Source organism: Panulirus ornatus, chromosome 10 (assembly GCF_036320965.1).
Source record: "Panulirus ornatus isolate Po-2019 chromosome 10, ASM3632096v1, whole genome shotgun sequence".
Lineage (NCBI taxonomy): Eukaryota > Metazoa > Arthropoda > Malacostraca > Decapoda > Palinuridae > Panulirus > Panulirus ornatus.
In genome coordinates, this window is record NC_092233.1 from 17,856,424 (window position 1) to 17,869,008 (window position 12,585).

The following is a 12,585-nucleotide window of genomic DNA, read 5'->3' on the forward strand; positions in this document are numbered from 1 at the left end:
TGACGTAAATGGTCGACGTTGTGGTGGTGTCGACCACCAGACACTGCATGATGATCACCTTCAGGGCTGTGAGGGGGTCAGGGGTTACGCCATCTCAGACCCAAGGATGTTGGGACTCATGACGAGTAGGTTAATTCATTCCATTCTCCCACGGCCAAGAGAGAGAGAGAGAGAGAGAGAGAGAGAGAGAGAGAGAGAGAGAGAGAGAGAGAGAGAGAGAGAGAGAGAGAGATATTCTCCTAATGCTTTTTTTTTTTTTCTTTTCTTCCAGTTCCACGACAGGAAGATGGCTCTGAGAGAGGCGAGAGGAGGAGTGTGGTGGGGCTGAAGACACCTCTATGCAGTAGACCGAACAACTTTTACTGCGGTGAGTGGTGGAGGGTATGTGTGTGGAGGGTGTGTGTGGGGTGTGTGTGGCTGGTGTTATGGTTACTAACCCTCCTCCCCACACAACCGACTAACCAGCAGGTACCCAACACCCCTTTTACTCTCTCTTTTTAAGTCTTGCAACCTTTTTTTGTCACTATATGAATCACCAGCAGTGATCGCATGAGATACCGTAGTGTTATGTGTCCCGGATGGGCTATATGTATGGATTAACATTATCTTATTTTAGTGTAGGTAATTAACCACGTAATATATATGAGTCAGGGCCTTAGTTAGTGGGTGGGTGAAGCAGTTCTGAAACTTACTTGTCTCATCGTAATCAAACAGGTCTTGACTTAATGACATGAGATCAATTAACATTGTACTAATAATGATAATAATAATAATAATAATAATAATAATAATAATAATAATATAATAAAATAATTATAATAACACAGTTCCCATATGCCCTTTCTTCATGAGATATCTACATGTGATACAATTAAAAAAATCTAAAATTTTATCTTTTTATCCAAAATATGAAATTTGTTAATGATAATTTCTCTCCCCCCCCTCCCTCCCCCAAGTCCCCAGGGCGAGATTGGACCACCCTCCCCCCCCCCCCCCTACTCCCCACCATCTTCCTGCTTACGGCCCTGATGAAAAAAAAAGAACTCTCTCTCTCTTTCTCTCTCTCTTCCCCTCCCCTCCCATCCCCACATCTCTCCCTCGAGAGTCAAGAGCAGCATGCACACAGCGCCCACTTGAATGCACTACACTGGCACTGTCTGACCTCTCCCAACCCCCCAACCCCATACCCCAAAACCCCCTCTTAACCCCCTGCTTGCCTCGTTGATACATGATTCATCTCTCTCGTTCATCTCCACACACTTAGATTATTGTGGGTGAAAATATGATCTGGAGGAGGAGCGGCAGAAGGTGGAGGAATGCCTGTGTTGTATTGTGGTCAGGGAAACCCAGGCAGGGCACAGCACCTGCAGGATGGCCTTGATCAGGTAAGTGCTGACCCCCGGGTCGTCTGGGCCACACACACACACACACACACACACACACACACACACACATTGTGTCACTGGCAATGCTTCTTACCTCACGCACGTTGATCAAGGACCAAGTTTTCTAAAAACCCGACTGTAATGAGTTGACTTTCTTCATCTCCGCATCATTCTCTGGTCACGTCTAGCAACTGAGTGATTCACTAAATTCCCCAGTAGTTATTGCACTAGTCCCCGAAACCATTAAGTAGTGAGACCAAAATCTAGTAGTTCGTCCCTCACTTTCTCTAGTCCCCTTGAGCATGACGGTACGATCCATCAGCAAGACGGTGCACACCTCTGGGGTTTATCAGTCAGTGTGGCCTTGGCTGAGGCCTCACGCCCTCCTACTGGCGGCCAGGCCATCCACACACACACCCACCCACCCACACGAGGGGCGTCAAGTCGTGCTCATGGGTCGTGACCTGTGTACACTGCATGCATGCCCCTGTGCTCGCTGCACCCAGTAGCTTGTGGTCGTACCCCGCTCCCCCCTTTGCATCTAGAAAGCCAACCTCAGAGCTAACTGTGCTCTACTGCAGTAGGAGGAGCTAGGCTGAGCGGTCACTGCCTTCAGTGACTGGCTGGCCCGTGCCCCGAGAGTAACAACAGTGAAGAGAGAGCCATCGCGACAAGTGGATGCAGCCCCGGGAGCCACAGTGACTGATGACCAGAAGCGTCAGTGACATGCCCCAAGAGCTGCAGTGACTGGTCTCCCGGGAGTCACAGTGACTCACGGTGCCCTGGGAGTCACAGTGACTGGTGCCTTGGGAGTCACAGTGACTGGTGCCCTGGGAGCTACAGTTACAGTCGCCCTAAGTCACTGTGACTGGTGCTTCAAAATCCACCGTAACTAGTGCCCCAGAACCATAGTGACTGGCGTCCCAGGAGCCACAGTGATTGGTTCCCCGCGTCACTGTGACTGGTGCCTCTGAGCCATAGTGACTGACGCCCCAGAAGCACAGTGACTGGTGCCCCAGTGACTGATCCCGCGGTGTCACTGTGATTGGTGCCCCAGAGACACAGTGACTGACGCCCCAGGATCTACAATACCTGGTGCGTAGGAGCCACAGTGACTGGTGCCCTGGGAGCCACAATAACAGTGACTGGTGCCCTGGGAGCCACGGTAACAGTGACTGGTGCCCTGGGAGCCACAATAACAGTGACTGGTGCCCTGGGAGCCACGGTAACAGTGACTGGTGCCCTGGGAGCCACAATAACAGTGACTGTTGCCCTGGGAGCCACAGTAGCAGTGACTGGTGCCCTGGGAGCCACAGTAACAGTGACTGGTGCCTTGGAGCCACAGTAACAGTGACTGGTGCCCTGGAGCCACAGTAACAGTGACTGTTGCCCTGGGAGCCACAGTAACAGTGACTGGTGCCCTGGGAACCACAATAACAGTGACTGGTGCCCTGGAGCCACAGTAACAGTGACTGGTGCCCTGGAGCCACAGTAACAGTGACTGGTGCCCTGGGAGCCACAGTAACAGTGACTGGTGCCCTGGGAGCCACAGTAACAGTGACTGGTGACCTGGAGCCACAGTAACAGTGACTGGTGCCCTGGGAGCCACAATAACAGTGACTGGTGCCCTGGAGCCACAGTAACAGTGACTGGTGCCCTGGGAGCCACAGTAACAGTGACTGGTGCCCTGGGAGCCACAGTAACAGTGACTGTTGCCCTGGGAGCCACAGTAACAGTGACTGGTGCCCTGGGAGCCACAATAACAGTGACTGGTGCCCTGGAGCCACAGTAACAGTGACTGGTGCCCTGGAGCCACAGTAACAGTGACTGGTGCCCTGGAGCCACAGTAACAGTGACTGGTGCCCTGGAGCCACAATAACAGTGACTGGTGCCCCGGAGCCACAGTAACAGTGACTGGTGCCCTGGGAGCCACAGTAACAGTGAGTGGTGCCCTGAGAGCCACAGCAACAGTGACTGGTGCCCTGGAGCCGCAGTAACAAAGACTGGTGCCCTGGGAGCCACAGTAACAGTGACTGGTGCCCTGGGAGCCACGGTAACAGTGACTGGTGCCCTGGGAGCTACAGTAACAGCGACTGGTGCCCTGGGAGCCACAGTAGCAGCGACTGGTGCCCTGGGAGCCACAGTAACAGTGACTGGTGCCCTGGGAGCCACAGTAACAGTGACTGGTGCCCTGGGAGCCACAGTAGCAGTGACTGGTGCCCTGGGAGCCACAGTAGCAGTGACTGGTGCCCTGGGAGCCACAGTAACAGTGACTGGTGCCCTGGGAGCCACAGTAGCAGTGACTGGTGCCCTGGGAGCCACAGTAACAGTGACTGGTGCCCTGGGAGCCACAGTAACAGTGACTGGTGCCCTGGGAGCCACAGCAACAGTGACGGGTGCCCTGGGAGTCTCTGGTGGCTTGGGACCCATAGTAGCTGGTATCGCCACTTACCCCCGTGGCCTCCCCCATACCAGACACACCTCCTACCACGTTCTCTCATGTGCCATATACTGTATGTGAGGCTAGCACTTACTTCTACAGTCTTTTATGTGAGTGATTCTCCACAGTCTCCTGCCCACAGTGACTGGTGCCCCTGGAGTGACATAGTGACTGGTGCCCCTGAAGTGACACAGTGACTGGTGCCCCTGGAGTGACACAGTGACTGGTGCCCCTGGAGTGATATGGTGACTGGTGCCCCTGGAGTGACATAGTGACTGGTGCCCCTGAAGTGACACAGTGACTGGTGCCCCTGGAGTGACACAGAGACTGGTGCCCCTGGAGTGACACAGTGATTGGTGCCTCTGGAGTGACACAGAGACTGGTGCCCCTGGAGTGACACAGTGACTGGTGCCCCTGGAGTGACACAGTGACTGGTGCCCCTGAAGTGACACAGTGATTGGTGCCCCTGAAGTGACACAGTGACTGGTGCCCCTGAAGTGACACAGTAACTGGTGCCCCTGGAGTGACACAGTGACTGGTGCCCCTGGAGTGACACAGTGACTGGTGCCCCTGAAGTGACAAAGTGACTGGTGCCCCTGAAGTGACACAGTGACTGGTGCCCCTGGAGTGACACAGTGACTTATGCCCTGGAGTGACACAGTGACTGGTGCCTTTGGAGTGACACAGTGCCTGATTTTCCTGAAGTGACACAATGACTGGTCCCCTTGGAGTGACACAGTGACTGGTCCCCTTGGAGTGACACAGTGACTGGTCCCCTTGGAGTGACACAGTGACTGGTGCCTTTGGAGTGACACAGTGACTGGTCCCCTTGGAGTGATACAGTGACTGGTCCCCTTGGAGTGACACAGTGACTGGTGCCTTTGGAGTGACACAGTGCCTGATTTTCCTGAAGTGACACAATGACTGGTCCCCTTGGAGTGACACAGTGACTGGTCCCCTTGGAGTGACACAGTGACTGGTCCCCTTGGAGTGACACAGTGACTGGTGCCTTTGGAGTGACACAGTGACTGATTTTCCTGAAGTGACACAATGACTGGTCCCCTTGGAGTGACACAGTGACTGGTGCCTTTGGAGTGACACAGTGACTGATTTTCCTGAAGTGACACAATGACTGATTCCCTTGGAGTGACACAGTGACTGGTGCCTTTGGAGTGACACAGTAACTGATTTTCCTAAAGTGACACAATGACTGGTCCCCTTGGAGTGACACAGTGACTGGTCCCCTTGGAGTGACACAGTGACTGGTCCCCTTGGAGTGACACAGTGATTGGTCCCCTTGGAGTGACACAGTGACTGGTCCCCTTGGAGTGATACAGTGACTGGTCCCCTTGGAGTGACACAGTGACTGGTGCCCCTGGAGTGACACAGTAACTGAAATCCATGGAATGACACAGTGACTGGTGCCCTTAGAGAGACACAGTGACTGATGCCCCTGAAGTGACACAGTGACTGATGCCCCTGGACCCACGGTGACTGATGCCCCTGGACCCACAGTGACTGGTGCCCCTGGACCCACAGTGACTGATGCCCCTGGACCCACAGTGACTGATGCCCCTGGACCCACAGTGACTGATGCCCCTGGACCCACAGTGACTGGTGCCCCTGGACCCACAGTGACTGGTGCCCCTGGACCCACAGTGACTGATGCCCCTGGACCCACAGTGACTGATGCCCCTGGACCCACAGTGACCGGTGCCCCTGGACCCACAGTGACTGGTGCCCCTGGACCCACAGTGACTGATGCCCCTGGACCCACAGTGAGGTGCCTCTGGACCCACAGTGACTGATGCCCCTGGACCCACAGTGACTGGTGCCCCTGGACCCACAGTGACTGATGCCCCTGGACCCACAGTGACTGATGCCCCTGGACCCACAGTGACTGGTGCCCCTGGAGTGACACAGTGACAGGGTCGAGTGTAGAGGGGAGGTTGACTGGTGTGCTAACCTGACTATATTTACCGCAGGTGGAGGCCAGCGCGCGCGTGACGTACTGCCTGACGCCTGCTGGGGGGGCGGGGCCACCTGGCGGCCTGCTGCCAGACACAGGCGGATACAACAACAAAACCCACTCGCCCTCGCCTTCCCTGTGCGCCTCCTGCTGCCACTACGCCGGCGACTGCTGCTGTGGTTTCCCCACCACAGCACTCTACGCCGTCCTCGGTCTCTCGAGATGCTGGTGGAACTATACCGTCACCCTGTCGTCGGCGAGAGACAACGCGAGTGACGCAATGGAAGAGGGCGTGGCTACGGAGTCTCGAGGCGGGAGCGGGGCTGAGGTTACCGGGGTCGGCTGGTCCCTGCCATGCAGTCTGTCTTCTCTCCTTGCCATGAACTGTCGGGCGCGGGCGGAGGGCCTGGCCCGCCGCCTCCAGTCCAAGGTTCGCATCGGCAACGGCGGCACGTCGGCGTTCGAGCAGACGTCGCTGGTCAGCCCGGGGCCCGAGGACCACTATGCCTCCATGGACTGCCGGCACTCGTCGCTGGACGACCCACAGATGGATCTCCTGGACGAGTCCAAGATGCGGCCCATACACGTGGTGACGTCCGAGCCCACGCTGCACCTGTGTCTCCCGTCGCCGCCCACGCTCGGAAACGTGCCCGAGCAGGACTCCGACGTGTACTATGACTTCGACTTGGCCAGCCCGGATGAGGCAGCCGAAGAGGAGGAGGAAGAGGAACTGGACGGAGGAGAAAAGGACAAAGAGGGTCAGGAGGACGGGCAGAAACAGTCCGAGAAACACCAGGGTAGACGGTACGACGCCGGGGAGCGACCCGAGAGTGGCTGCGTCACCTCCGTCACCTCCCCCGTCATGTTCGACGATGACAGAGATCATCTGAACGAGGACATCCCTCCCGGCCAACCAGGAGACCTCTTTCCTCCGGAGGAATCCAGACTCTGCTCTCCCGACGCAGACCTACGCGCCGTCAGACAAATACTGTCCAACTCTTCGCTGAATGAGGTCCCCAGCCCGGCGACTGAGTCAGCAGGTGGCAACATCACCTGTGAAGACACAGGATGCGTCGAGTGTGACGAGATATTACGTGAGAGGTGTGCAATCAGTGCTTGTGACTGTAAGAGTAGTGCGTGTGAGTGGTCCAACAGACAGCTAGGGACCAGCGGGGGCTTGACTCAGGTGTGGGCATCGGGAATGACACCGGGCAGCAAGGTGTCGGGTACAGAGGGCGCTGGCGGACGTGTTGACAACTGCACCCTACCGCCAATGCCAGTGACTTCGCCAGTCGCCAAGTCAGGGCCGGACTGGTGCCACATCGCCCAGGGCACCCAACCGGTAGCGCCGCTTACATCAGGTGACTGGAGCGCTGGGGAGGCCACACTCACGGACAGTGGGGAGAGTGATAGTGACGACTCAGACTATGATCACACAGACAGTGAAACATGTGACGTGGAATATAGTGTGATGATCGATAATGAAGGTCAGAACAAAGGCGAGGAAGGTCATACAGATAGCCGGGAGTTGGAGGGAGTGGACGGGCAGGGCACGGACTTCGTGGCCAGAGTGACAGTCCAGTACTCATCCTTCGAGAGGGAGGAGGAGCCTGTACCTGCTGGGGAACATGGCCAACCCGACGGGGTGCCACAGAGGGTCGAGGAAATTATCCTGAAACCTGCCCCAGAAACCGCCACTGCCCCCCGGGCTATTTCTGGCACGACGCCCCCACTCACCGACCCTCACCTCTACACGCCCTCTGAGGGACACCCCACCGTCATGGAGGCGCGAGAGGAGGACGAGTGTGACCTTCAGGGCAAGGATGAGGTGTTCTACATGGACTCCGACACCGAAGAAATTGAGACATTGCGGGAGAATGAGGAAGAGAGCGAGGACGAAGGTAACGAGGAAGACATTGAGGAGGAGACCGTACTACGGGGGAAATTTCGTAATTTCCGAGGATATACAGAGCGGGTCCGGCGACTCTCTGATGAGGTGGAGGATCGCACGCCGTCCGTGAAAGTCTTATGTTATGATGGAGAACCACAGGAGGAGGAGGAGGAGGAGGAAGAAGAAGAGGCCCAGGCCAACGGGCAGGACGATGAGGAAATCTTCGACGACCAGGTTTCAAGTTCCGAGCTAACAACGCAACTCTCGGAACTTCAAGTGGAAGACGTTGGGATCCAGGTAGACGCGGAGGACGACGAGGTCGATCCCGAAGCTCATTCGTCCTCGGAGGAGCCGGATCCCGAGCGGGTCGACGATTTCAAGATGAGGATTAAGCGGTCGTCGTCGCTGAAGTGTGGCAAGACCCCACCGGGTACTCCCGGTCGCAAAAAAATAGTGCGCTTCGCCGACATGTTGGGCCTCGACCTCGCAGCCGTTCGAACGTTCCTGGGTGGCGGCGTGCCTCACGTTCCCCGCTCGGCCTTCTGGGATCTGCAGGTGGAAAAGGAGGCGGCTGTCATATCGTCTGGCTTCTCCTCCATGGCGGCGGCGCTGGCGGTGCCCAGACGGGTGCTGACGCCCCTCTTCCAGCAGCCGGGGTCGCAGCTGAACTTCCTGGAGCGGGTGAGGAACCAGAGGGTCGTAGTGGAGAACGTGGAAGTCGGGGAGGACATGAGCGTCCGCGGAATCGTTCGCGTCCTCAACCTAGACTTCCACAAGAGCGTCTCCGTGAGGTACACGTTCGACCACTGGCGCAACTTCCACGAGGTGAGTACAATCCCACAGTTTCCACTTCCTCTTATTCCTGAGGCAGGTCCTGTAACACAGCAACTCCCTCCTCCCATCCCTCATAGCCACAGTTCATCATCCATCCCACATACAGACACCATCCCTGCTGGCTCATCATACAGACACCATCCCTGCTGGCTCATGTCATACAGACACCATCCCTGCTGGCTCATCATACAGACACCATCCCTGCTGGCTCATCATACAGACACCATCCCTGCTGGCTCATGTCATACAGACACCATCCCTGCTGGCTCATACAGACACCATCCCTGCTGGCTCATCATACAGACACCATCCCTGCTGGCTCATGTCTTACAGACACCATCCCTGCTGGCTCATCATACAGACACCATTCCTGGTGGCTTATGCCATACAGACACCATCCCTGCTGGCTCATCATACAGACACCATCCCTGCTGGCTCATGTCATCTGTAATGATGATGATGATGGTCTGTGTGACTGGAAATGGAATCAGCTGCTCATCTGCTGTATGGTGTTTACACTCACTTTACACTAAGCACATACTTCAGCTGCTGCTGTTCTCGCTAGCACTACAACTACGATATACAACCCTGGTTTCTACAACCATAAGGACTTCTGCAGTTGCCTCGACTATAACCACCACAATATGCCACTGTTACAACTACAACTGCTATCACTGACCACTACTACTACCACTACTTTTATACCATTGCCATCAAATCAACCACTAGCGCTAGTGTCAATCCTCCACATACCTACCACAACATCAACGAGAAATACTAAACTATTACTATCAGTCACACCACTTTCTAAGTCTTAATACAGTCATTACTATTACTACTCACCTATTATTGCCACAGGAAACTCGACATATGACAAGCAACACTAATGTGTTCCCGGGGAAAAGGTAGAAGCGATCAAAATATCAAACTGATCAGAACGACCGATGACGATTGAAAATAAAGAAAAGAAAAGAAAATCAGATCGAAAATTCTCACGATTATCATACAAATCTTCAATATCACTACAGACAGGTCCACAGCTTATTGTGTTCGATAGGCTGACGACGGGCGTGTCGAACATGACCCAAGAAAAATACTGAAGCATTAGCACTCCTCAGTAAGGTGAGAACGAATTGTAATATAGTGAAACAAATAGGCTGAAGGAGTCACTGAAGGAGAACAGTGACCACAGACATCCACTCGTTGACTCCATCATTCATCTAGGTATGTGACGATGAAATATTTTGACATTTCATATAGTCTAGCGGTAGCGTCCCCGCCTGCTACGCAGGGGTCCCGGGTTCGATCCTGACTGTTGGAAATTTGTATGATATATATATATACACACACACATATATATATATATATATATATATATATATATATATATATATATATATCCTAGTGGTCCAACTGACGATGAATTTAAGTTCACTGAGGGTGCACGTACAGTTAACAAATAGGTCTCGTTATAATACGGGCTCACGTCACGCACAGGGCGCGACGTCACACTCTGGCTTAACTTTGAATGAAGGGAAAAGATATCACGGTAAAAAGAAGCAGATCAAGAGTTGCTGAGATAAGTGTCAGTGGCGATAAGGGATAGATAAGGGGAGGCAGAGGTCACACCACAGGAGGGACAGGTCAGAGACGATTAGGATGATAAGAGGGGGAGGGCGGAGGTCACATCAGAGAGGGGGACACGTTAAAGCCGATAGGAAAGATAATAGAAGTTTAAGCTTATATGACATAAGGAGCCAAGTGCGATTCTGGTCAACTGGCTGCCTTACGCATGCGCCCAGGAATGATCTCGTCCAGTGAAGACCCGAGTGTGTCATGCCTCACGTGGATGGGGACGATACAACCCACCACCATCACAACAACAACAACAACAACAACAACACGTGTGACCAGAACACCACCACAACAACACGTGACTAAAACATCACCGCCACCACCACAACAACAACACGTGACCAGAACACCACCACCACCACCACAACAACCACAATAACACGTGACAAGAACACCACCACAACAGCATGTGACTAGAACATCACCGCCACCACCACAACATAACGTGACCAGAACACTACCACCACCACAACAATAACAGCTGATCCAAACATCATCACCACCAACACAACAACAAGAAACCAGAACATCACTTCCACAACCACAACAACACGTGTTCAGGACATCATGACAACCACCACAAAAAAAAACCAGCTGATCAAAAACCACATCATCACAACCACCACAAGTGACCAGGTCGTCACCACCACAACACTACATGACCTGGGGGTGGGGCATCACCACCACAACAATACATGACCTGGGGGTGGGGCATCACCACCACAACAATACATGACCTGGGGGTGGGGCATCACCACCACAACAATACATGACCTGGGGGTGGGGCATCACCACCACAACAATACATGACCTGGGGGCATCACCACCACAACAATACATGACCAGGGGGTGGGGCATCACCACCACAACAATACATGACCAGGGGGTGGGGCATCACCACCACAACAATACATGACCTGGGGGTGGGGCATCACCACCACAACAATACATGACCTGGGGGCATCACCACCACAACAATACATGACCTGGGGGTGGGGCATCACCACCACAACAATACATGACCAGGGGGTGGGGCATCACCACCACAACAATACATGACCTGGGGGCATCACCACCACAACAATACATGACCTGGGGGTGGGGCATCACCACCACAACAATACATGACCAGGGGGTGGGGCATCACCACCACAACAATACATGACCTGGGGGTGGGGCATCACCACCACAACAATACATGACCTGGGGGCATCACCACCACAACAATACATGACCTGGGGGTGGGGCATCACCACCACAACAACACATGACCTGGGGGCATCACCACCACAACAGTACATGACCTGGGGGTGGGGCATCACCACCACAACAATACATGACCTGGGGGTGGGGCATCACCACCACAACAATACATGACCTGGGGGTGGGGCATCACCACCACAACAATACATGACCAGGGGGTGGGGTATCACCACCACAACAATACATGACCTGGGGGTGGGGCATCACCACCACAACAATACATGACCTGGGGGCATCACCACCACAACAGTACATGACCTGGGGGTGGGGCATCACCACCACAACAATACATGACCTGGGGGTGGGGCATCACCACCACAACAATACATGACCTGGGGGCATCACCACCACAACAATACATGACCTGGGGGTGGGGCATCACCACCACAACAATACATGACCTGGGGGTGGGGCATCACCACCACAACAATACATGACCTGGGGGCATCACCACCACAACAATACATGACCTGGGGGCATCACCACCACAACAGTACATGACCTGGGGGTGGGGCATCACCACCACAACAATACATGACCTGGGGGCATCACCACCACAACAGTACATGACCTGGGGGTGGGGCATCACCACCACAACAATACATGACCTGGGGGTGGGGCATCACCACCACAACAATACATGACCTGGGGGTGAGGCATCACCACCACAACAATACATGACCTGGGGGTGGGGCATCACCACCACAACAATACATGACCTGGGGGTGGGGCATCACCACCACAACAATACATGACCTGGGGGCATCACCACCACAACAATACATGACCTGGGGGTGGGGCATCACCACCACAACAATACATGACCTGGGGGTGGGGCATCACCACCACAACAATACATGACCTGGGGGCATCACCACCACAACAGTACATGACCTGGGGGTGGGGCATCACCACCACAACAATACATGACCTGGGGGCATCACCACCACAACAGTACATGACCTGGGGGTGGGGCATCACCACCACAACAATACATGACCTGGGGGTGGGGCATCACCACCACAACAATACATGACCTGGGGGTGAGGCATCACCACCACAACAATACATGACCTGGGGGTGGGGCATCACCACCACAACAATACATGACCTGGGGGTGGGGCATCACCACCACAACAATACATGACCTGGGGGCATCACCACCACA

At 54.5% G+C, this 12,585-nt stretch overlaps 1 protein-coding gene across 2 annotated transcripts in view; it reads left to right on the plus strand.

The window, feature by feature from the left end:
* The window catches only part of LOC139750815 (uncharacterized), a 179,504-nt gene that overhangs the window by 86,647 nt on the left and 80,272 nt on the right, over window positions 1–12,585 (plus strand). For both annotated transcript variants that reach the window (XM_071665581.1, XM_071665582.1), the window contains exons 2-4: window positions 272–367; window positions 1,265–1,385; window positions 5,811–8,510. In XM_071665581.1, the coding sequence (XP_071521682.1) occupies window positions 1,317–1,385; window positions 5,811–8,510 (2,769 nt within the window). In that variant the 5' untranslated portion in view covers window positions 272–367; window positions 1,265–1,316. The remainder of the gene's footprint in view (window positions 1–271; window positions 368–1,264; window positions 1,386–5,810; window positions 8,511–12,585) is intronic.